This window comes from Thermochaetoides thermophila, assembly GCF_000221225.1.
Source record: "Thermochaetoides thermophila DSM 1495 unplaced genomic scaffold scf7180000011806, whole genome shotgun sequence".
NCBI classification, from domain to species: Eukaryota; Fungi; Ascomycota; class Sordariomycetes; order Sordariales; family Chaetomiaceae; genus Thermochaetoides; species Thermochaetoides thermophila.
Window position 1 is genome coordinate 2057562 of NW_006383023.1, and position 23985 is coordinate 2081546.

The window sequence follows — 23985 nt, forward strand, 5'->3', positions numbered from 1 at the left end:
GCGGCCGTGTCAAGTTGGGGGTACACAGGCTCTATGACCCAATGTGAGTGAAGGCTAAGGTTCCATGGCATCTTCGTGCATCGACAAATGGGAATGAAGCCGGGAAGATGGGGATGATGGCAAAGGAGATATACTGGAGAAGGAGAGGTTCATATCAGGTGTTTTTCTTTTTGAAAAGCTTGGCCAGAGATGTTTGTTACTGAAGTGTATGTATGGTCTGCTGGAATTCGGAGTTATGGCTGAGCTAACAGGTGTTCCCTTGGATCAAACTTTGCGAGTGCGGTCGGTGATGAGGAGTTTGGATAATGTGGTTTGTTCAACCCACGTAGGAGGAAGCGGGATGGAGCCTTGTAAACTCTCACAGTGCGCTTCACAGTGCGCATAACGTAGGGGCTTGCCCAACATCAACTTCTCCATAACACTCCCCTTCATAACCCAAACTCTTGAGAACCGAGAAATATTAGGTTTCACTGATGAAACTCCAGAGCGTATGTTACTACTTGCACCATACCGCTTTGCATAGAGTCCAAGTCCCGACTGGCTATCATCAAGTCATCAACACGGTCCACACATAACCACGTCTGCTTCCTGCACTCTTTGAAGCTCTCCCACCACATGTTCATAGGTGGCTGCCCACTAGTTTGAACTTAACCCCTACTGGTAGCTGTCATCGATGACCAGAGCAAACACTTATGTGTCTCATGGCATGACCGGGAACATCTTCCGGGTACCGTCCCGTGTTATGGCCATCATCACGGTCTCCAGTCGAGTCAGTTGGGTGCTGTGACCTCGCATGCGGAAGCTTCCATCCGCTTTGGTCGAGGATACGCCCATTCAATGAGACACATGAGAACAGAAGCTGATTCTGGATCATCTGCATCAACAGGTCGGATGGGCTAAGGCTAACCAGGGCTACAGCCATCACGTCATGCTTCTCAGAGCAGAGTTCTGACCAATATCATGCTCTCCAGCAGCTCATTCCCGTTTTTGATCATCTTTTGGTTTGCTAACAAAAAAACAACCTCGAGCTCAGGGAGTGTGTACGCCATAAGCAGCGCACACGTTAGTCACCACGTATATAAGAGAGAGACTGCCCACGTCGAATCCGACGGTTGGCTACGATGATCACCTGCAGGTAGGCATCCCTTCAGCTATGATAAACCGTGACTCGGGGGCATGGTACATAGTAATAAAGGCTGTTTTTATTAACATGATTGTAGTGTCTAAGCTGTTCTCTTAAACGGGATCTTGATGCTGACCAAGGAATCAGATCCAACGCTCCAGCGAGGATCATGTTTACCTCTGATATGCCCACTCCCCGTCAGATGAAAGCTTCTTTCTCTTTTTCCATTTACATGTCCATGCTGGTTGTCCAGTCAACAACCCAATAATTGTCCGTCTTTCGAGTATAAGAAGCCAATGTGTTTGCCTTTTCCCTAGTGTACATCAACGTCTCACTGTGGCATCGCACACACAGTTCGCAAGCAGCTTCCAATTATTCTACAATATTTATATCTGCGAACAAGCCATCCATTAGTCAATCTTGAACAACACTCACCAACATGTCTTCTGGAGGAGGTGCCGTTGGAGGTGGTCCTGTCGGAGGTGGGAACCTCCAAGATGTCAACGCCAGCCAGAGCGACCAAGTGATTGCTTCTTCGAGCGCTGCTGCCCGAGGGTCGGTTGGCGCTGGCTGGGGCGGTGGCTATTTTCGGTTCGATTGCATCTTCCGTCATCTGGGATGTGACAGCAAGATTTACACTGGGAATACGGCCTGTCAGCTCTGTGTGGTACTTGCCTATACCTCTTCACCTCGCATATTTCCATATGAACGTGTATTCTAACCAGTTTTTGAATAGGCGATGGGTCTCGTGGGCATGGGTGGTCGCCCAACTCCTCCACCGCAGGAGCCGAGTTCCGATCAGCCACCTCCTCGCCAATAAAAGCCGGATAACAGCTTTTGTTGAGGGTGGTTACAGTGTGGTGTTGAAAGACTCCATACTTGAAGCGGAATATGTTAATATAGTTCGTACGTTCTGGGAAATCAGAAAGGCAATTTCCAGTGCCGATAATTCTTGGTGTGAAGAAACACGGATTTAGTTACTGGGAAAGCATGATATGCCTGGGGCTCACAATGTAGCCACAGGAATGATACATACGTGTTAGGCAATACTAGCATTTTATCTATTTTGATCAAGTACTGCCGGAATGATAGTGGTAGAAGTTACCAGTGAATCAACTAGTGACTGGATCGAATGCCCGTGAACGTATGGCCGCATTAGAATCCAATGTCCGTCATCATTGGAGTTCAATAGAACTGCTGACGGTAGCGATCATGATCTACCAGCGGGTATATAAGATGAACGCCCGATACAACTGTATCATGTATACAGGAGGAACTTGGACAAATTAGTAACTGCAAGTGGGCAAAAATGTGATAATGCAATCCAAGAGTACCAAACATTCCCCGTAGTTCATGCATGGTTCTCATGTCTTGTTAGTATTCGAATGACATGTATCAATGCCTTTTGACTCTATTCCCCGTCTGTCCTGGCTGCGGCATGATCGCTCTCGTACACCAACGAGCCCAATCTGTTTTATCTTGTTGGTCGTCGAGTTCTCGTTTTATCATGTGTGGTCTCGTTCAGAAGTTCAAGTTTGACCACACTTCCTGTAGGTGAAGTGCTGGGAACCTTACTATCATGGGGACAAGTAAACAAAGCAGTGACAGTAGCCCCTAACAGTTATCCATGACTCAAACCCCACGCCACTTGTTTAATCCAGTAGTCATCGATGGCAAAATGATTCTATGGTTTGTGCCATATCATAAAATTTCAGTTGCTTACTGAACAGGTAAGGCATGTTGCTTTGGTTCTGATGTTAAGCAACTTCCCCTTGTTGAGATGTCTAGCCATGAGCGACAGGATTGGGAAGACTCCGACTGATGTTCTGCACTAATTTTAGCGTAACGGTCGGAACCTTGCTATTGCAAGGGTTCTTTGCTCTCAGTGTTCACGTTTGGTGCTGGTGGTAAGATCTTCAACTGGACTTAGGGTATATACCTATCTTTAATCTCGAGTAATGAAAGTAGCTCTCATTTATTACGGAAAAACAGAGCTCTTGCTTACAGAGTTATGTGGCTGGATCAAAGATGCAGAGATAACGAGGAGAAAAACCTAGACCGACTCGAGGGTTAAACGTTTTACTGCAGAAGTATCATTTCTGAAGGCAACGTTGAAAGACAGCTTTATATTTTGTCTCTGATCATGAACCCATGTCCTTAAGCTGTTTAAGTTCTAACCACATACCATCATATATGATCATAGTAATGACATATGTCCACTTCTACCAAGGTTTGATCTCTTCCTGACCAAACCTCTTCTTACTTCCCACTCAATCCCCCCAAGCTCTTCATCTCCCTCCAAGCTCTCACCCAATCCCCCCCAACACCTTCCCCCCTCTCCCTAGCCCTCTCCAACCCGCCCTTCCTAAACCCCCCGGGCAACATAACCCACACCCCCAAAATGAACACCAACACTCCCAACACAACTGGCTGCAACACCTCAACCCCCTTCTTCTGCGCAATAGCTCCTACCGCAAACGGAAAGACCGCTGCCCCGCCCCCGCCAAACGCCGCTGCAAACCCAATCGCCGACACGTGCAGCTCGCTAGGGAGCAACTTTGCCGCAGCAACTATCGCGGCGGGGAATAATGGGCCAAGGAAGAACCCAAGACTGGTCACGAACACGGCGGCGGCCGCGAAGTGTGGGACAAGCCAGTAGCCTAGCTCAAACGCGACGCAAAGGAGTAGATACAGCGTGATGGCGGGTTTTTCGCCCATTCGGCCGGTCACGAAGCCAAGGACTACACGGCCTAGGGTTAGGCCTAGCCAGAAGAGGGTTGCGGTTAGGCCGGCAAGGAAGGGGGGTGCTGAGCGGGCGCGCAGCATAAAGGTCGTGATCCAGCCGCCGAGGGAGACTTCAGCGCCGACGTAGGCTAGGAGAAAGATGGCGATGGTCCAGGTGATGGGGTTTGTTAGGGCAAGGCGGGTGGTGCGGCGCTGCGTGTTTGTTTTTTCGTGCCGGATGATGGAGTGTGGGAGGAGCGGTAGGCTTGGGCATCAGCCCGCCAGAAGGCGGGAACGAGAATGAGGAGGGCAAGTCCGTCGATGGGGAGCATGACGTGAGAGTAGAAGGACCACCAGGGGAAAGGGTGAGGTTTGCGAGTGACCATGGCAGTGGCAGCAAGCGGACCGATGGTCGCGCCAAGGCCGTAGGCGCCATGGAGGAAGCCTAGGAGCTCGTTCGCGCGTTGCATGTTGCCGATCCAGGCGTTCCATGCGGAGTCTTCGAGGCCGTTGCCATAGCCGGAGAGGAGGAGAATGATGGGCACGGCGGGGTAAGGGGGATGAAAGGCGAGGGGGATGAAGCTGGCTAAGCGGCAAAGGGGAGCGAGGATGGCAATGCCGCGTTGGCCGAAATGGTGGTGAATACGATGGTTGCTTAGGGCGGCGAGGAGATAGCCTATAAAGGGGACGAAGAAGACAAGGGACACGAGGGTATAGGAGATGGAGTAGTGCGTTTCGATCTTGACAAGTGTTAGCGTTTGTTTCACTCTGATGCGCTTGACTTCGTGGATTGAGCCATAGAAACGTACGTATGGAAGTAGGGCCTAGTGATCTCAACATCAGTCAAGGGACCGTTTGCCATGGAGCTCAAGCAAACACACGCACACCTATAGCACCGTCTGTCATTCCCATGCGAATGAAGCAGTACAGTGTACAAAAGAAACGAAACATGTTTTCCTTAGACTCATTCCATCTTTGAAGTGCTGACTGGGAAGGAGTCGGAGGTGTCCCCGACTCCTCATCAGTGCAGGTGGCCGTGGCAGTGGCATCACTGACAATTGCTTTGTCTAGGTTCTTTTTCTCATGATGCCCATCGCTTTGAATGGGTCCTGGGCTGCCTGCCATGCTGAGCTATGGCAAAGTGTTGTTGAATATTGATGTTCAAGTGAGGATTGGCGGCGGGGATTGGGGATAATCTGAATTGGGGAAGGCTTTCTTCGGCCTTTTATCCTCACAACACTAGTGGTGGTTGTTGAAACTGTCCATTACACAGATTACCAATCCGCCTCCCTCCAAAACGACTCTCAACTTAGACCTCATGACAGTAGGGAGGGTCTACCGCTCAACACTCTCACATACGGGAACACAGTCCTGAGCACATGACAAGGGACGGATATCCAAATGAAGACGTCAGTTAAAGTCGACATGAAACCGGCCCGGTTGCCAGCCCCTCCCATGAGATAACCCGAAGAAAAAGCGAGCTTCCACCATCCCCATCTATCTTCGCTTACTGTTGATGGTCTTGGGTGGTGGAGCTTCGCTCACACCCGGGCAACCATCCCGTCAATGCGCTGTTCGTTGATGGTGAGCAAAGGCCTACCCCAAATTCGAAGATTGCTGTGGGCCTGTGGGTGCGGGACCCGAAGGAACACCCGAGATTTAACCGTCGGACCGTCCCAGCCGTCTTCATTATTTATCGACGTCATCAAGGTTTGCTCCACCCTTTTTTCGACATCATCGCCAGTCTTGTCATCTCTTCCCCAAGGAAATGCCGTTAAGGGTTCACCCATCACGGGATTTGATACGGAAAAGATATATTCCTTGCAGTGTAGCACAGCTTTGTCTCAAAAGGGCCCATTAAAATTCAGGACTTCAAAACGGCTGAAGATGATGGGCTAAAACCTCCATTCCTCCAATCCAGCCATTCGCCGAGAACCAAGTGCAAGGCCTGCTCTCAGCTTCCCATGTAGCGACTTTTATTCCACAGCCGAACACAACTTTCTAGGTTGTTAGAGACCGTATTTAGCAGTATGCTGTCGCCCTCAGAAAACAGATGTTAGGTTATGGCAGAAAGCCTTGCGTTCCTAGTTGACCACAAATTCAGGAATGGAAATGCGTGAAAGTTGTGAAAAGCATCTAAAGCAAGAAAGCGCATGTCTCCTCAGTCGCCGTCCATTAACTGTTGATCAACGCGCTCTACCAACCAACTTCACGAACTGACCCGCTTCGGGACAGGCTATCATCGTTTCGCGTAACACCTCGCATGACGAAGGACAAATCTTTTTTTCGTATTTCTCAAAACGTCTTCTTAAAAATTTCAGCCATGCAATCTTTGGCAACTAGCTCAAAGACGTAAAACTTGCTTAGATTGGCGATTCGTAAACCTAGGGCTTCTTACCTTCCAATGACTTTCTCAACCATAGAGATCATCGAATTAGGATGTTAGCATACTGGAGGTTTAGCCCTAGCAGCCCGAATGGACTAATCATCAGCAAAACACGAGAGCCCCGAGTTTCGGCGAAGTCACTCAGTGTTGCTGCGCGCTCAGAAGAACTAATTGGGTTACCAAAGCGAAAAATTGTCACACCCCTCATGCATTGCCTGTATTGTAATTTTCAGGATATCGAGGAAGTGAATAATCTTTTTCACGATTTAAGATCCCTTCACCCAAGCCAAAATCTTTAAATCATTTCGAGGATATCTATGACAGTCATAACCCTAAGGGAGCTCCAGCCGTTGTTTTTGACAATGAGATGGCACCGCTGTTTGATACACTCTCTGAATCAGGTGTTATCTCTTGTTCGACTTCCACAAGCTTATACAGCGAGCGTATTTGTTCGACAGGTTGGTACCCAAACTGTTCGGTTTCAGAAAGTCCACGATGGTGCACGCGTGGCACTCCACTCGGGATAAGACATAAAATGCCTGCCTGAACACTTCCTTCCGCTCTTGACTCGATCTCCGCGTTTGTCGACTTGTTTAGACACCTGAAAACGCTATAGGATTCGTTTGATGTGGCAAAATAAGCCGTGGGCAGCTCGAATACAACTACTTCGAGGCAGCGATGAGGCAATAGGTTTTAGAGCAGGACCGCTGGGCGGCACGGGTCACAGCATCGAGCATTTGTGTCAAACGCCTCAAGAGCTTCTCTTTGTCTCTTGTGACAGACGAGTCGGTGCATTGAGTACCGAAGAAAGCACGAAGCTTTCGAGAGAAAGTTGAGAAAAAAGTCCCCTTTCAACAGGCTAAGAATTCGAAAACTATCCCAAAACCCAACGCCAAGCGGGACCCTGCTTGTCATGATGCTTGTGTCGAACTTCTCCCGTGGCAATGTAATTTCTCTGTCAATGCTAGTGACAAGTATTTGGTAAGCAAATGGGTTAGTTGTAAATTGTGTAATTGTGCTTCAATGAGGATCGTCTCGATAACTTTGGAGGAGTTGAGAATGGAGAACAATTCTGAACTTTCAGATACACATGTGGGTCATAGAACTGGAATCTCTCAGGCGGATAGTCAGATGCTGAGAGCGCAGTAGCATGAACACAGGTTGTCCTTGTAGGTCTTTACTTAGGGGAAGCTTCGCCTTCCTTCAGTGTCCACCACACATCCGTATCCAGGTCTTTACATGGTTGGACACCTTCAGTCCATGATGATATTCCTATTTACACGCCCCAGCCGAATTGCTATCGCTCTCTAAGCTTGGACCACCGCAACCTTTTTCATCAATTCATTTTCAGATCCTCCATTAAAGCGAGGTCTATCTCTGCCTGATTTGACGTTAGATGAACAAAAAAAACTCATAAAGCTGAAATAAAGTTCAGCTAAAAGTCTGAATCTTGCTTCCACGAGTGGTTGTTGACGATAGTGAGAGGAAGGCTCACTCGTAAGTGTTAACACTTGCATGAGCCTGGAGCCAGAAAGTATAGGGTTAGGGTTTTTCTTTGGCGATCTCATAAGATTGATCCAGGCTCTCGGTTTCAGGCTCCACCAACTGATGTCTTGGCGCCAGTCCCGTTTCAGACGCCTTCTTGGCTCAGAGACACATCTCGGGCGCTGAGGTCATGCGGCAGGGGCCAACACCAACAGGTCGGCTTATCGATCGGACCCTGACGTGTTCGTTTTCTTGTTATCATCAACCTCGCCAATCTTTCTTGCCACACGCCAACTGCACTTCATTTTGTGTTAGAAATTTTTGACAATCTCTTTTGCAAAAATGAGAATTGGCTTGCGGTGAATATACAACAAACGACCGCATGCCGCGGCCCATCTCCATCAACGCTCCTCCAAGGCTCCAGTTAAGACCCCAATTGGAACTACGCTACCACACCGCCTGCTTACCGTCATTACCTCTTCTGTCCGGATATTAAAACATCAATATACTTCCGACCTCACCTCTATGTCCTCTCATCCAACATGACAAACATGTCCTCCCTTAACCCCCCCCCAGATGCGAAGTTCTTCTCCCCTTCGCCCTCCTCCTCCCAAACGTCTACTCCCGTCCCCTCCTCTTCAACGACAACCACCACCGGCTCGCAACAACCCATTTCCCTCAACAGCACTAGCACAGGCACCCGAACCAGCGACGATGATTATGATGCCGCAAGCACAACCTCATCCTCCAACACCAGCAGCTTCCTAACTCCTCAAACTATAGCCGCCCTCCGCGGCCTTGCCCTCTTTTCATCGTTAGTATCAGCTCTCTGCGCAGGGTCGATCACAATTTTTTCTTTGTACGCGCCGCAGCTGCAGGCAAGATTGCATTACTCGCAGTATCGGGTCAATGGGCTGGCCTCAGCTGCGAGCTTGGCAATGTACGCCCCCGTGCCTCTGCTGGGGTATCTCTGTGACCGAGTTGGGCCGGCACCGCTGGGGATGTTGGCTGGGCTGGGGTTTGGCGTGGGGTATACGGGAGCAGCGGTGGCGTTTGCGAGGGAGAGGGATGGGGTTGAGGGACGGTCTCCGGGGAGGGTTTTGGTGCCTGCTGAGGCATGGGGGGATAAGGTGGGGGCTGCTAGGGTAGAGGGACAGTGGTACGCGGCGATGGTAGCCTCGTTCGTGATAATTGGCGTTGCGACGTGCAGTATGTACATGGCGGCTGTGGCGACGTGTGCAAAGAATTTCGGACGAGGCAAGCATCGCGGTTTGGCTGTCGCGCTCCCAATTGCAGCGTTTGGTCTGAGCGGGATGTGGTTGAGCCAAGTGGGAAGCAGGCTGTTTGGTGATGGCTCGCCGCAGGGGGATGTGGATGTGTTCCGGTTCTTTCTCTTCCTTGCCGTGATGCTGTTCATCGTTGGTGCGGTTGGGTCCCTCGGGCTGCGTATTATCGACGAGGAGGAGTTGATTGAAGACGCGGTCGAGGAGCTTGAGCGAAGCGACATCCTAGAGAGCAGCGTCCTCCTCTCACCCAGCCGAGTCGAGAGCGGCACCGCCAACGGCTATGGCACCATCCCCCCCTCCGACCTCGACGAACCCCTGATAAACCCAACCCTCATCAAAGACGGCGCCCTCACCCTCAAGAAGCGGTTCGTCCTCAATACCGAAACAGCCCGTTTCCTCTCAGATCACACCATGTGGCTCTTTGCTTTGGGCTTTTTCTTTATGATCGGCCCAGGCGAAGCCTTCATCAACAACATGGGCACCGTGCTCAAATCCCTTTCCCCTCCCCCTACCACCGTCCATCTCTTTGATTCCTCCTCCACCTCCCCGGCAACCCACGTCTCCATCATCGCCCTCTCCAGCACCGCCACGCGCCTCCTAACCGGTACCCTAACCGACCTCCTCGCCCCCTCCCCTGCAACCCAACACCCGCAACTCACCCCCTCTCCAATCCAACAAAGACAGCGATTCACACTCTCCCGCGTCCCCTTCCTCCTAATCTTCTCCCTGCTCCTCTCTCTCGGCCTGTCCCTCCTCGCCTCCGGCGCAATGCAATCAAACCCGACCCACTTCTGGATCGTCTCCTCTCTTGTTGGAGCAGGCTATGGGGCTGTGTTCAGCCTCACGCCCATCATCATCACGGTGATCTGGGGCGTCGAAAATTTCGCTACGAATTGGGGCATTGTGGCGGTGTTCCCTGCGCTGGGGGCGACGTTGTGGGGAGTTGTGTACTCGGCTGTTTATCAGGCTGGAGTTAGGAAGTCGATCTTGGGGCCTGGGGATGTAAATGATGGAGGAGAGGAGTATATTTGCTATGGACAGCAGTGCTATGCCCCAGCATTTTGGGCGATGGCGGGGAGTGTGTGGGTTGCCTGTGGATTGGTTGTGTGGGCGTGGAAGGGAAGGAACGGATGGGCGCAAAGGGGCATTGTGGTGTAAATGGCATTTCGGTAGGGGTCTGTTTGAGTCTAAGCTGGCATCAGTGATGGGGTTTTGTCGGCGTCCTGGGCCTTACTGAGTGTTGTCACATGTCTATGGCTCAGGTAGAGCAGCCATGGAGATAATCAGGCAGTCTATACCGGCGGATATCGGATCGACACTATGATACAGCCACAACCAACTCTTCTAGGCAGGAGACGCACGCTCATGCCCAAGCGCTCTATGCTCTATAATGAAGCATGTAATCTTTTCCTTGCCCGAGGTAAAACAGAACCAGATCCCGCCCGAAAAAGCTCACATACATAAAAAAAGGATTCATCACGGGACAGGTCGCGCCGTCCCCAAACCATTGCCTCCTTGCCGCCGTTTTATCAATTACTAACGGATTCGGAAACCTCTCACGCAAGATGCAGCAGTTTGGGGTTATCATCCCGCCCGTTCTTGTCGTTGTCGGTTATTTTGGGTGTGTCCGCTCCAACCCTATCCCTGGGTCAACCCCTTATGTCCACCCAGCCCCTGAAACCACCTCCAGTCACCAAAATGCAGACTTCAAGAACACCACTTTCATCTCATTCTCGTGCCAATAAATGCATTTATTTGGCAATTTCCACTCCACCGACCGCCCCCAACATCTTCTTAACATCACCCTACGATCTGTCAGTAACTGAGAGTGACTGGTGGCTCTATAAACACATAGAATGGGAAAAAAGAAATGAATGAATGAACAAATAAGTGAATGGAAGAAGGAATGGAGAGAAGGAGGAAAAGGAATCGGTTATTGGGAAACAGGTGTGTTAAAGAGTCATTGGTAACTAGAACCAACTATGGCACTAGGTAAATGGTTCCACACGTGAAACCAGCAGTGAAAGCAGATAATGAGATGTAAAGAACTGTCCAGGGAAAGGAGAGAAAGGGTTGACAAATAATGTGATGTTTAGAGCGAGACTAAGGGCTGTTTCAATGACAACAAGCAAATCAGGAATCAAAGAAAGGGTACGTACATAGATGGCGAACTGGAAGGCAGTGAGGGTGCCAACCATGAAGAGACGGGCACCGAGACCGGTGAAAGAGCCCTTGATGCCGAGCTCCTTGCCGATCTTGATCAGGCGGGAAGTGGTGCTCTCACCAGGGAGACCAGGGGTCTTGTTGATCTTAGAGAGCATGGTGTCGGCGGGCTGGGAGACGATGGCAGCAGCGAAACCGGCAATGAGACCGGAGCCAAGGTTGACGGTGGTCTGCAGGCCGTCGGACATGTCCTTCTTGGGCCAGACGCGGTAGACAGCCTCGGCAACCTTCTCGTACACGACGAACTTGGCCATGGTGTAGGGGATCCTGCGTAATTTGAGTAAAAGCTCACAACAGCGAAAAAGGGATGTAGACATACTGCTTGAAGAGGATGGGGCCGAAACCAGCGTAGAAGGCGCCAACACCCTCGTTCTTCAGGATCTTGCCGAAGCCGCTGAGCAGGCCGCTGGCGAAAGTCGGCTGAGAGACGAGACGGATACGGGTAGCCTCAAGAGGGCAGAGGGCAACATCGGCGAAGAACTCGGCGGCAGCAGACGAGGCGAGGTAGACGCCGGTGCGGTACTTGGAGGCGGTCTCGTAGCCGAGGAAGTTAATGTGCTGCTGCTTGAAGAACTCGTAGCCGCCGAACTTGAAGGCGCCCTGGAGGAAGTAGCCGACGAAGGTCGGGCCAACACCGGTCAGAAGGGCACCAGCACCCTCGTTCTGAATGACCTTCTTGAAGCCGCCGAGCATGCCATTGTTGTAGGTCTTGGGGTCGAGCTGGATACGAGTCTTAACGCTGTGAGACAAGAGTGTCAGCCGCCGGTTGCGTTTGACGCGCGGTTTTGCGACAGCAGCGCTGCGTTTGCAAGAGAGGATAAGGCCAAAGATCCAGCCTTCAGCGCGCGCAACACTTCCTGTCTGGACGAAACACATACACATCAACGGGAGTCAGAGCACCGTGGGTGACGGAGCAGCAGACGGCGCCGGCGAAGGCGAAGCGGGAGTAGAGCTGAACGCCGCTGAGCTGCTGCTTCTGCTCGGTGGCCATTTTGGCAACTGAGGGGTATTAGAAGGGAAAAGAAGAAAAGTAAACAAAAAAGAAGTGAGTGGAGTTGATTCTTGACGCTCTCGAAATCGCGAGGGTCAAGACAAAGGCTCAATTGGCACCTGATGAGAGGTTTCCGAGGTCGACGATGGCAGTGAGCCTTTTTGGAGAAAACGAGGCAGAGAGGGCTCTGGCATCCGGGAGAAAAGGTAAAAAAGTTCTGGTCGGTAAAAGCCGGGGCCCGGGGGGGCGGCGACCCTGGCCATCCACGCACGGGCCATATGAGATAACGAAACCAACTGGGAGAGGTCTTGGCGCCCCTTTGGCCCCTCTGCAAGGCCGACGGACCGCGAGAACTTTCCGATTCGCGATTTGGATTTTGCGAGTTTGGGCAGTTTTTGACACTAGGATTTCAGAATTGCATCAGGGGGGACGCCGGCATCATCGGTTTCACATGTTCAATTGTTCTGTATCTACAGATCGCCTTTAAAATCGATGGCAACCGCTTAGGACACACCCTCTAGAAACTCTGATAGCATCATAAAATATTTCACCGCCAGATGCGCAAAAAACTCGGTCCCGGCGGATGTGATACTGCGCTCTGCGGCTTTTGACGATGCATGTTTTCAGTGACGCCATGTGGCGGATGGGTTTTTGTCTGCGGCTTGGCCGATGTGCAGCAGCCGAGAGGCCAGGTTGGTCCCTCTACGCAAGTCCCTTGCTGACTCGGCCTGAGGTATTCATTCGCTTGCCATTGGACGTCAGGATGGGCCAACCGGCAGCAGAGAATCCGGCACGAGATCGCCCCGCAAGTACGGAAGTGTACGTACCTCGCCATCAGACATCGGCCGAGTCACCTTCCATGTCCGAGAGATCTCAAGATCGTGCCTTGCTCCGCAGTTCGTCCGCCAGCCGCAGGAGATAGAACTCTCGCACTTCGGCCGGCAGCTTGCTGAAACTGTTGGCGATCCGGGCGATGTCTTGTCGCCCTTTTTCGTACGCTCCGAGGTCCCTGTTGCCATACACGTCCCTACCAGGCGCATACGAGGTGTTATCAAGGTCCCTGAAGAAGACGTTCACAGCGATGCTAACGCTTGAGGTGGGCATCGCCGTGTGCAGCCAAAGAGCAGGCAGAAATAACACATCCCCCGGCCCAAGCTCGGCCACGTGAGGGTGTGTCGCAGCCAACTCAGGGGTACCAAGTGTCGAAAACACATCTACGCTAGAACTAGATGCTCCAGGGGCAAAAGAGAAGTACTCAACATCCGCTGGCGGGAAGAGAACCATGCGCTTCGAACCGCCAATTTGGCAGTAGACATTGGCCATAACCTGCCGTCTCTGTCAATGTCCAGCCCTCGGGGACAACGGAAACCAACTTACGTCGTAATGAAGCCACATGTTCACCGGCCCCGAAAGCCGTAGAACGGAACTAAAGAGCCTCTCTTTCACCGAAGATAGCTGTGGCGGCAACACAAAGTCTGCCGCTATCTCTGGGTAGTCATCTGCCAGCACTGTCGGCTTCTCTGACGGCTTGTCCTGAGACAGAGCTCTCAGGTACAGCTTGTCGCCCCTTTGTGCCCGCCTGGCAAAGTCGCCGAAGTCCGTTGTCACATAACGGAAGTTCTTAGAATTGAAGTCCATGGCTTGGGTCGCGGCCTCATGGATGACGACCTGTATTTCCTTTATCAGCAGGGGCCCTCGACTCTGTTATTATCCTCTCACCTTGCGATCTGTCCCAATCTTGCTCTCAAGATAATCCAATGTCCAACTTGAGACACAGCTTCCCAGGTCCAGACCCTTGAATACTACGGGTCGGCCTTCCCGTAGAATCTTGAGGAACTCGTCTGGGCTTTGCAACTTTATATTGGGAATCGGCGTGATACGAGCCTTTTCGCCGTTGACCTGGGGAATTGTTCTTGTGGGAGTGACTTGCTCTCCTGGAACAATGTCAACTGCCCTCTCGAACGTCCAACGGGATGCTAGTTGAGACGCGGCTGTCTCGTTGCGATCGGACTCGGCGAAGCGAAGAGTGTATATACCACCGTTCCAGAAGGTCCCCATTGAGAAGCACGTAGCGCCGCCGCCAACAATCGTGATGCTGCCATCTGGTAGGGAGATCGCGGAATGTCCAGCAAGCAATGGCCGTGGCACTGGCACCCCTGACTGGGCACATTGACCCAATACTCTCTTTGTGATGATGAGTTCGTCGGTCGATACGGCAAAAGACAGTACTTCGTCTGCCCGGCTGAGAAGATGATCTCTGGTTACGCCGCCCAGGAGAAAGAATCCTTCACTGTGCTGAAGACATGTGGCGCCAAATCGCCCGAAGAGCCAGCGAGCGATTTGCTCATTGTCTACTCCCTTGACTTGCATGGAAGTAAATCGTATTGATGGTTTCTATTTTGTCAGTTTTCATTGTTAAGCAAGGCCAAAGTACGACATACCTTGACATCAGAGATATCCAGTTCCCATCGCAAAAGCTGGTCAGCAATCAGGCCATCTTTTATTCCTCCAGTATAGATGCCTGCAAAGTATCCAGCTCTGCTAGCACCCACGCAGGCGAGAACTGCACCATAAGTTGCTTCGGGCCTTTCTCCAGCCACTTGGCAGTCTACCCACCCAGCCTCAGGATGATATAGCAGCGCCCCCTCAAAAAGGTCCTTCTCCCCTCTCCCCCCAACAAGCAGCGCCATCCCTGACTCTCCCAACGCCACAACAGAATGCCTGTACAACGGCACAGGCAAGTCATCCGTCCTCCTCCATGCCCTCAAACTCCTATCGAAAAGCCAGCAGTCCTTCACCGGGGTTGACGGCGACCCCCTGCCGCCTGCAAGCAGCACACCCACGCTCCCCAGGTCTGTCAAAGAATGGCACATCCTCGCTGCTGGACCAATCCCTCCACGGAAAGCAAATGTTGCCTCGCTTCCAGGCTCAACTCCGTAACTGAACAGATCGCATGACTGCAACCTCGTCTTTATTCCCAATCCCAAAACATTTAGCAGCACAGGCTGCTCTTTAGGTCTATCGCTTGACAACTGCATCGCTGCGGCGAAGCGACGCTGTCCCTTTTGTCCGGGGCATGGGTCGAATTGGAGGGGCACCTCCTTGATCGGAATCCCATCAGTTTTCGGCACTGCCGGGGGAGGATTGTACGTTGTCGTCCCCTCTATTTCCGTCCTGGCATGCACAACGCAGTAGTGACTGCCGAAAAGTGCAAACTCCTCCCACTCATCAAACGGTTCGATCTCATCCAGACGACGGCGCTCATCAGCTGGGAGGAATGTCTCATCAGCCCAGGCCTGCCAGAGCGTCCAGACTCGGACGGACGGCCAGCCATGGTTAAGGAATCGAGTGTGCTGGTCGGTGATGGTGGCGTATGTCTTGACAGATTTGAGGGGCGTGTTGAGTTTTTGGAAGTGGTTGAGCATGGTCGACGCAAAGGGATGGTCCTCCCCGTCAGGGAGGATCTGTTCTAGGAGGATGAACTCAGCTGCTTTTGGGAAGTTAGCATCGGGTTAAGGTAAGTGAGCAAATGAGAACGTAAGACATACCATTCCCAAGTGTAGACGCCCACTGAATCACCCTATCTGCCCCCTCAGTCTCCATATATGTGATCGAGACCTCCGCGACGAAAATGAACTCGCACTCTGCGAGCTCAGCCCTCAGAACAGCGTCCAACCCTTTGCGAAATGTCACCAGATCACGCAAGTCACATCCAATTTGGACATACTGATCCGTCTGGAGCACCACGGGCTTCACTGTCTCTCCCGGCCCCTTCAACCCTGTAAAGGCGCCCACCAGCTCAGGGGTATTGAGCACCGTCTGCCGCTTGTGCTCAATCAGATCTGGAAAATCCACATCCACGAACAAAACACGCTTCGACTCCTCCGGGTACCGTGTCAGACACTGCCACGGCAAGACATCACTGTCTAAAGTCAGCATCTGCTCCCCATAAGCACGGGTGAGTCACAAAAAACAAACCTTCCACACCCCAAATTAACCACAACCGCTCTCCTCCCCCTCTTCTTCGCGTCATGAAGGAAATCCCTCACCAGTACATCTATCACCCTCAAGCGCAGCCAATACCCTCGGTTGATGAGCGGTGCACGACGCTGGGGCTTGGGTACGAAGTACCGGAAAAAGTGAGGCTCATTGGGGTGATAGAGACGCTCGACACTGCGCTTTGAAACGATGCTGCTACTGTTGGTCTAAGCATAGTCAAAATGTTTGGGTTAGTTGGAGCTTTATTGTCACTTCATATCACTGTCATTGACAGGATATTAACTGCGACAAAAATAGGAGCCAAAAATGAGAGAGCATGGTTATAAGGACGTACCGCCATGACTTGGTCATCTGCCTTGGCCTGGGCTGACTTGCCTCGTGGAAATGAGACATTTGTTGGTTTTGGCATGTTAAGTTCACAGCAAGCAGGTAAAATGGGTTGAAATCTAACTTAGAAGTCGTGATGGGAGTGCGAAAGGTCGCAGTGCTCATGTGTGAGTGAGTCTCTAGGGGAGTTGACTGATGCTCAATCCCTAGCTGAGAGGATTTATACAGTGTCGATAACCTTTTGCACTGTGTCATCATTCACCCGTGAAGTGCTATAAGGTGCATTAATCACAACTAATGAGCTTTTATACGAAGTTTGCATTCACTTAACTGAACAAAGTCGTGAATTAACATAGAGAACAAACTCTTATTGGATATGAACTAGGATCTAGGATAATCTGTCTCTCCATCTTTTTTGTCCTTTCCTCCCTTCTTCCTTTTCTTTTCCCCTTCAAAATACCACGAGTACAGCAAGTAAGCATGTCATCTGTCCACGAACTTTCAATCCATCATCCTAATTTACTGCCTTCTTTAGTTGAGTCTATCATGCTCATCTAAGTCCACATGTTGCTGCTATTTGTTCCGCTTTTTGGCAGGTGGATTGAGCAACACGGACTTTGCGACTGTCGCCAATAGAGGACGATTGGTGAAGCAAGACTTTAGTTGGATTCCATGTGTTAGGATACGGTGCTTGATCATCTCAATGAAATCCATTTTGTCCTCCATGTGGCACATAGAGGGCTAGCGTGGACAACGCAGCTTCAAATATTCCATCTGCTGCTCCACAATGTGCCCCCATATCTGTTGGGGGTGTGTATCCCAAGCATACAGGTATACATGTTCCCGAGCTGGCCTCGATTCGTCATTCAGACAAAATGGATAGAGTTAGGAGCAAGAGTTTGTCCAGCCATGGATCCATCGTAACAGATCTCCTAAACAACCTTCAGAATATCCTTCAGACGTGTTTCGGAATGCCAACGTCATTCGTTGAGATCAAGCAGAAAACGAATGGGAGAATGAATGAAAGGCTGTGCTCATGCACCTTGTGTACTATGACAAATTGTGACCACAAAAGCACCGGGAGAAGGATCCCGAAACAGTCTTCTCTCCTGGAAGGAGATTGTCAACTTCATGAGTGATGCTGAACCACTTGATCATGGATTCTGCTAGCTGTGTTTCATATTGTTCATGAGTCTGCAGCTCGACCAGCATGTCTTGATAGGCCGAGATTTGACATCAGCAATTCCCCAATCTCCCAACGACTCTGCCTCAGTCCATTTGTCACCGTCTAGTTCTTGGCGCTTTAAGTGCTCCATGTTTGCATCATCAGAGTCGTTTTCAATACTTTCATGAGCGATGCTCCGCTCCTCGAAATTCTGATGCACTCCTTAGCATGACGCTTTGGGAGAGGGCATTGTATTTGGTTTTTGAGCACGCTGTAAGATTGACGGTGGCTATCCCGTAAGGGATCACTTGTCCGGGATGCGGCCCAAAGACTTGGATGCTTGGCGACGATCTTCGACCGGATCTTTTCAATAAACTTTGTAAGCTCCTTGATGAGATATTGTTCCATGACGGGGTGAACTCCCTTCGGCACTATTTATTGAGGTGCGGTTGTGCTTCGATTCAGGGAGATGCTGACCATGGCCTTGACATCATGGACCTCGCTACGGCAGAACATGCTCGGGAAGTCGGTCGACGAGATACGAGATTGGTACAGTAAAAGGAAGAGGACCGTGAGTGGCCTATCAAAAAACATTTGGTTGAGCTCTGTTGTTTGTTGTGCCCGAATGTAGGTGACTCCATGCCGCAGCCAGTACGCCACGAACCAATCTTTGAAACTACAGAACTTCCCAAGCCTGGTGATTTGCTCTTGCAGTTCCCTGGAATGATACAGACCTTGATAGTTGGGGTTGAGACCCCTGAATGGAAAGATCAATGGAAGAAGTAATGGGGCGTTATCATTTCCCTGTGTCCTGGTTGACAGGAAACTCGATGAGCGATCCATTTGTTTGTTCTAGGCCTCCGAGCGTCGTGTGGGTAAGATTCCGATGTGAAACTGCTCGGTTCTGACGCTTTCTCAGGGCCAGTTACTCTGGTGTTGGCAATACCTGGACAGCAGCAAAGCGATTCTGTTAAAGCTCCGCATCGGTCTCTGCACGGAGCTGGCCATCAGCCCCGCGTATCAAGGGAGCCATCTCTCTGTCTCCAACTTCGAGGGTTGTATGAGCAAGTCGGCGGTGTGAGACTGTGTTCTTCAAGCTCATCAGAATGGTTTGCTGTTCTGGTGTTAGTAAGGGGTGAGCGGAAGGGAAAAGTGCTCATGGTACCTTAGCGTTAGCTTTCGTAGCAGATACGGCATTGAAACCGCAAACACAGACGGTCCAAGGTTAGTCGTTGAATCTTCAAGTTTACTGTAGGAAGTGAGTGTTGACGTCTGATCCGTCTAAGAAGAGTGAAGATGAAAAAGCTCAGTCAGAGATTTGGCAGACGTGATGGCTTTCAATCTATCAGTTTTAGGAATTGTGCGTTCGAAATTCAGCCATGACAGTAAGACCGGAAAGAAGCAATTAGGCAGTTCGGAAGGATATTGTCGGAAAGAGGGCAGGTTGAGGAGAGAAAAAACATCATTACAGGTAATGTTCCGGGGAGGCAGTCATATCATAGACATATCGAGCAGTTGCAGACGGCACTTTCAGTACAGAGAGGCGGGCCTTGCTGCCTCAGTTTGCTCACACCTTCAATGCTTGTGTGGATAAAGAGGCGGAGAGGAAATAAACACCAGTGGCTGATCTCGTAATCTGGTTTTGTTGCTGAGCTTCTTTAATGAGTAAATTTGCCGCGAGTCGAGTTCTTATGCTTCCCCCCCTTTTCATTCTCCCCTCCTTTCCCCCCTTCTTTCAGTACCCCTTTTACAATATCGCTCTCGCACCCAGCAGCCCTCGGAAAGCCAGAACCTAGAATGACGTAGATCGGTAACCGAACTGTCACATAGGGAGTGTTAGCACATGGCAAAGTGATTCCCAACACTTGCCGAACCTGGTTTTCTGTTAGATCTTGAAAAGAATTTTGAAATCTCTAATGAGAATAGTTTCGCGTTCACTACCTGCTCCCTTATGTTAGTCTTTCATGTCTTCCGTTTCCTCTTTCATTTAGTATCTTTGCATCCTTTCTTCCTTTCCTTGGTCTGATCATTCCTTCCATTTTATTCTCTCTCGATTTTTACCTTCCTTTCTTCCTCCTTACTACACTCTCCCCCTTCTTTCTGTTTTCTTTTTCTGCTTGTTTAACCAGATACTGGGGAACTTGTTTGACTCCGTCATTTATCCAGTGTTTTGGCTTCAAGAATTACGCTTTGAGGAGATTGCCTCTTGTTGAAGGTTCTGCCATATGTTTGGCAAATTCGAGTTGTGAGTTTGTGAGCTATGAAAAGTTGATACGAAGCCAAGGTCTCCAGAGACATAGCCGCCTTGACAAAGAAACTGTCTCTCAATCCCTAATTTGCGATGTCGTTGGAAAGAGGCTAACAAACGTCCCGATATATTTTCATATGCTTCCTGAAAACCGGGTAGTTTCGAGATTCGATGTCCCTGAGGGCCAAAAAGAAGACATGGCATCACAGGTTGTTCTCTCCACCCTTTCCATTAAGGCTCCACGTCCGAATTATCACCATGTACAGAGTACATTTTGAGGAGCTCGACACTGGGCGAACTCGAGACGGAGCCGGAAGGGGAACGGTGGGGTCGGCAGAGAATCTTTTCGCCGCAACCCTGGTCCCCACCTCAAGGGGTTCACAAACTCACTTTCTGGAGCATAAATACCAAGCGCCAGTGGTTTAGTGGTAAAATTCATCGTTGCCATCAGGCAAGGTTCGATGAGCCCCGCGTTCGATTCGCGGCTGGCGCAAGCCTTTTGCACCCCTCTTGCCTCGATCGAGGAGTTCATTTTTGCTGCCTCAGGTGTTCAGGTGCTCTGCAGTGTAGTTCCCGTTTTATCGTGTTATGCTATTTGATCGGAACATGTTGATGGGTCAAATCCGCAATTGTTGCTGTAGTGTAAGTTGTCGTTATTATGGTGCTTTAGCGACGCTACTCGTATGCCCGAGGACGCGGCAGTGAGGGGTAGAGGAGCGAGGGGCATGCTTCGGCTAAAAGGCACTCTGTAGAAACGACTCAATTCCTTGTTAGATAGCTGACTGTGTTTTAAAAGACTGGTTGCAAATCAATTGGCCTAAAGACTGTTTGTAGCACATTATACAGGGTAGGCTTGAGGGCAAGTATTGCGGGAATGTGGTGGTAGAGTTTCTGGGTCTAATTCACTCTCCAAGCTTTACATCAAGGCGAGACATGCCAAAACATGACTGAAACCGGGCAACTCGTCTATTTGGCTCTCATGTACACAGGGGAGGGGTCAACCACGAAGGGTTCTCATCGGTTCACCACAGCATCAAACACACACTCCAGCCCTCCGATACCGGTCTCTTTCATTGCGCCCAACTCAGCAGAAGGAGAGGCTTCCTTCCCATGAGACGTCAAAATGAGACGGAAGTTAAATGATAGAAAATGTTTTTTTTAATTTACAGAGCGTCAGTGAGGAGCTTGTTCATCTTGGCGATCTTCGAGGAGACGCTGAGGTCGACTGTCCTGTCACCGACCTCGACGATCAGGCCGCCAATGATATCGGGGTTAACCTGGCTTGCGTTAGCACAATGAAAGCTCTTAAGGATTTGTAGCGAGCAAGTCGAAGTACGTACGGTGTTCTTAACCTTGAGGGTCTTGCCAGCGCCGACAACGTCGGACTTAGAGACGGCGGCCTCGAGGCGAGCGAGGGTCTTGTTATCCAGGGGCTGTTCACACAATATCTTAGCGTTCTCATCCCAAACCACGTAATACTGCCCCACAACCTCACTACCCCTCCATCCCACCACCAAGCAAAACCCTTACCTGAGCGCTAGTAACAACCATCTCGACCTCACCACGAGCGGCACTCATGAGCTCACCAAACTTGCTGCAGACGCCAGGAAGCAGACCGAGGCGGTTGTTCTCGGCGAGGGTAGCCAGGAAGTTCTTGACGGTCTCGCCCGCGGCACCGGCGCTCTTCTGCAGCTCGGCGACGATGGCGCTCTTGTCGGCAGCCGTCAGGGTGGGTGCCTCGAGGATGGTGACGAGCTTGCTGTCCTTCTGCAGCAGTGCGCCCAGCTTCTCGATGCCCTTGGCGGTGGGCTCCAGCGTCTGCGTCTTGACCGCGGCCGTGTACTATATTCGTGGCGCCGCGCGAGCGAAAGCAAAATGGCGCAGGTTAGCCGGGCTGTGCTTCTTTCTCAAGGCCAATTGAGAGAGGAAATAGACCCCCGCGGACCGCCTTTAGTGTCTGGGGTATCTTGACGGCGAGCTCGGCGGGGAGGGAAGAGGGAGGGAGGGGGGCCAATGGGGGACGGTATGTAGACATGTGCGGGAGGGCGGCATACCAGAGCAGTGGCATAGGTGCCATCGAGGCCGAAGAGGGTGACGGGAGGCTTGACCTTGTCGGCCGAGGCCGGGGCGGCAAAGGAGCGAGTCTGGCCCAGGAGGGCACGCTGGGGAGCGGCCGACCGCGCGGCGCGCAGCACTGCCTGTCTGGAGAACATGGTGGGCTGGGGGAGGGCGGATCGCGGTGGTGATGGGCCTCGAGGTTCGTGAAGCAAAGCTTCCGTTCAGTTTTCAGAAACGGGGTTTGACAGGGTGCTCGGCAATTTCGTTGGTGCCTGAGGCAGCAAGCACGTCGGGTGGACCCGGAGCTGAGCCTCTGTTGGCTTCGGTTTCTTGGAAGGGTCCACTCAGTTTTTGAGTTCATAAACTTGAGCCTCATGATGAGCTGCTCCCTCGAAAGACGCCGTTGCCAATCACGCTGAGCAATACGGTCATGTATTGTGATTGCGAATCAAACCTTTACATGAATAAGTACTAAAATCTACCTTAACAATCAATGGCAATACAAACGGAATACTGCAGCCCGTCCAGAGAAAATGGTCAGCATCGCATGCAGTCCCTTACTTAACCATTCATTACCAACCGTCCATTATGAAGCATTCCGCATGCTTTGCCCTCCCTGGAATTGAGCTATGAACCAAACATGAAAAAGCCGTGAACCCTCAGGTTAATTCAGCCAGACCCGAACGCCGTCCATTCAACGCCAACAATCCCGTAACTCTGGTGGTATCTTAAAACATAGCGGGGAACGTCGGACAGCTCAGTCGCTGCGCAGCATGCTGTCCACTAGGTCTCCCAAAGGGCCCCAATAGTCCTTGCCGGTGGCGAGGTTGTGCTCGTCGATAAAGAGCACATACTGCTTGAAGCTGGTGTTGAGGTGGGGCTCTAGCCCGAGCTCACGGATGACGGGGTAGTGGTGGCAGTAGATGTGGGCATACACACGGTACATGCGCTTGAAGATCTGGCGGACGAGCGATGGGAAGTGCTTGGGGAACGGGACACCTTTTTGCAGTCAGCATTCAGGGGTGTCTTGTCTGCCTCTGGGCGTTCTTGCTCACCGATCCGGGTCGGAAGCACCTGCTCGTTGTCGATGTTGCTCTGAACCCATGTCATCAACTGCTCGATGTAAGCCGGCGCGGGCATCTTGGTCGGCTTCTTGTAGTTCTCCGAATCCTGCCACAGGTACTCAAACCTGACTTCGTCAGCGCAGTGCATCACGCTCATGATGCCGAGTACATACTCATCTGTCGCCTTCATCTCGGGGCAAGACTGGGGAGAGCAGAACTCGGTAATGGCGCCGTAGAGCAGGTTGATCTGGTTGTAGAAATCCACCACTTCACCAATGTCAGTTGCATGCAACGAGAAGCGATATTGGGCATCATATACAGTTCACAGCCAACCACTCATTTTCATCTTCGCCTTCTGGAAGCTTGACGACTTTGCGCAAGCTCCCGCCGCCTAAGGTCGCCTCGGCATACTGGCGCAGCTGGTAACTCGTAGCACCGCCTTTGCCAGGAGCGCGAGGTCGGAACTGGTTCTTTGTCCGGTTGTTGCTGCGATCGCACACACAGAGTCAGCGGTACGTTCAACGTCGCATTGTGCTGCTGGGCTTTTGGGCTTTGGGGTAGCCTCGGGGCGGCAATCGCCGACGCGACGGGCGATAAGGCAGACCCTAAGCTGACCCCAGTAGAACCAAAAAGGTTTGAAAGATGTAATAATAATGGGCGAGGAAAGGGGACGATACACTCGGGAAGTCGCCATTCTAGCAGGCTTGCAGCGGACGGACTGACAACAGAAAGTCGACTCACACTGTTGTCAGAAATGAGCTCATGGCGAGAACCAAGCAGCAGGATGGGCTCTCTCTGATATTATTATTCGACGCCTGCCTTAAACTGCGAGGTCACCTAGAGTGACACCAGCTGAAGTGTTAGCGGGGAAGCCGAGCGGGCAGTCCCTGATGACGCAGTGTCAGA

At 51.3% G+C, this 23985-nt stretch overlaps 7 protein-coding genes and 1 non-coding gene across 8 annotated transcripts; 3 read left to right on the forward strand and 5 right to left on the reverse strand.

Moving 5' to 3' along the window:
• Window positions 1-1562: 1562 nt before the first annotated feature.
• CTHT_0005790 (uncharacterized protein) lies at window positions 1563-1943 on the forward strand (the record flags this gene model as incomplete). Its single annotated transcript, XM_006691050.1, has 2 exons — window positions 1563-1790; window positions 1860-1943. 2 exons carry the CDS (start codon window positions 1563-1565, stop codon window positions 1941-1943), a joined length of 312 nt encoding a protein of 103 aa, XP_006691113.1.
• A 1439-nt stretch (window positions 1944-3382) lies between these two features.
• CTHT_0005800 (uncharacterized protein) lies at window positions 3383-4972 on the reverse strand (the record flags this gene model as incomplete). The annotated part of the gene is made up of 4 exons (XM_006691051.1): window positions 3383-4060; window positions 4231-4587; window positions 4657-4671; window positions 4733-4972. The coding sequence occupies 4 exons, from the start codon at window positions 4970-4972 to the stop codon at window positions 3383-3385; spliced, it is 1290 nt and encodes a 429-aa protein (XP_006691114.1).
• A 3288-nt stretch (window positions 4973-8260) lies between these two features.
• CTHT_0005810 (putative transporter protein) lies at window positions 8261-10162 on the forward strand (the record flags this gene model as incomplete). Its single annotated transcript, XM_006691052.1, has 1 exon — window positions 8261-10162. The coding sequence occupies one exon, from the start codon at window positions 8261-8263 to the stop codon at window positions 10160-10162; it is 1902 nt and encodes a 633-aa protein (XP_006691115.1).
• A 934-nt stretch (window positions 10163-11096) lies between these two features.
• CTHT_0005820 (putative mitochondrial phosphate carrier protein) lies at window positions 11097-12218 on the reverse strand (the record flags this gene model as incomplete). The annotated part of the gene is made up of 4 exons (XM_006691053.1): window positions 11097-11114; window positions 11164-11494; window positions 11547-11966; window positions 12106-12218. The coding sequence occupies 4 exons, from the start codon at window positions 12216-12218 to the stop codon at window positions 11097-11099; spliced, it is 882 nt and encodes a 293-aa protein (XP_006691116.1).
• An 873-nt stretch (window positions 12219-13091) lies between these two features.
• On the reverse strand, window positions 13092-16626 carry CTHT_0005830 (methyltransferase-like protein; the record flags this gene model as incomplete). Its single annotated transcript, XM_006691054.1, has 7 exons — window positions 13092-13544; window positions 13596-13886; window positions 13938-14612; window positions 14660-15705; window positions 15767-16140; window positions 16197-16423; window positions 16552-16626. 7 exons carry the CDS (start codon window positions 16624-16626, stop codon window positions 13092-13094), a joined length of 3141 nt encoding a protein of 1046 aa, XP_006691117.1.
• Window positions 16627-20368: 3742 nt separating this feature from the next.
• On the forward strand, window positions 20369-20450 carry CTHT_0005840. The gene is given in 2 exon segments: window positions 20369-20404; window positions 20416-20450. It is a non-coding gene; the product is annotated as a tRNA-Gly (tRNA).
• Window positions 20451-21120: 670 nt separating this feature from the next.
• CTHT_0005850 (mitochondrial ATP synthase subunit 5-like protein) lies at window positions 21121-22170 on the reverse strand (the record flags this gene model as incomplete). The annotated part of the gene is made up of 4 exons (XM_006691055.1): window positions 21121-21234; window positions 21298-21390; window positions 21488-21799; window positions 22012-22170. The coding sequence occupies 4 exons, from the start codon at window positions 22168-22170 to the stop codon at window positions 21121-21123; spliced, it is 678 nt and encodes a 225-aa protein (XP_006691118.1).
• A 602-nt stretch (window positions 22171-22772) lies between these two features.
• Window positions 22773-23843, reverse strand: CTHT_0005860 (maintenance of ploidy protein mob1-like protein; the record flags this gene model as incomplete). The annotated part of the gene is made up of 4 exons (XM_006691056.1): window positions 22773-23014; window positions 23071-23346; window positions 23399-23565; window positions 23821-23843. The coding sequence occupies 4 exons, from the start codon at window positions 23841-23843 to the stop codon at window positions 22773-22775; spliced, it is 708 nt and encodes a 235-aa protein (XP_006691119.1).
• Between the last annotated feature and the right edge of the window lie 142 nt (window positions 23844-23985).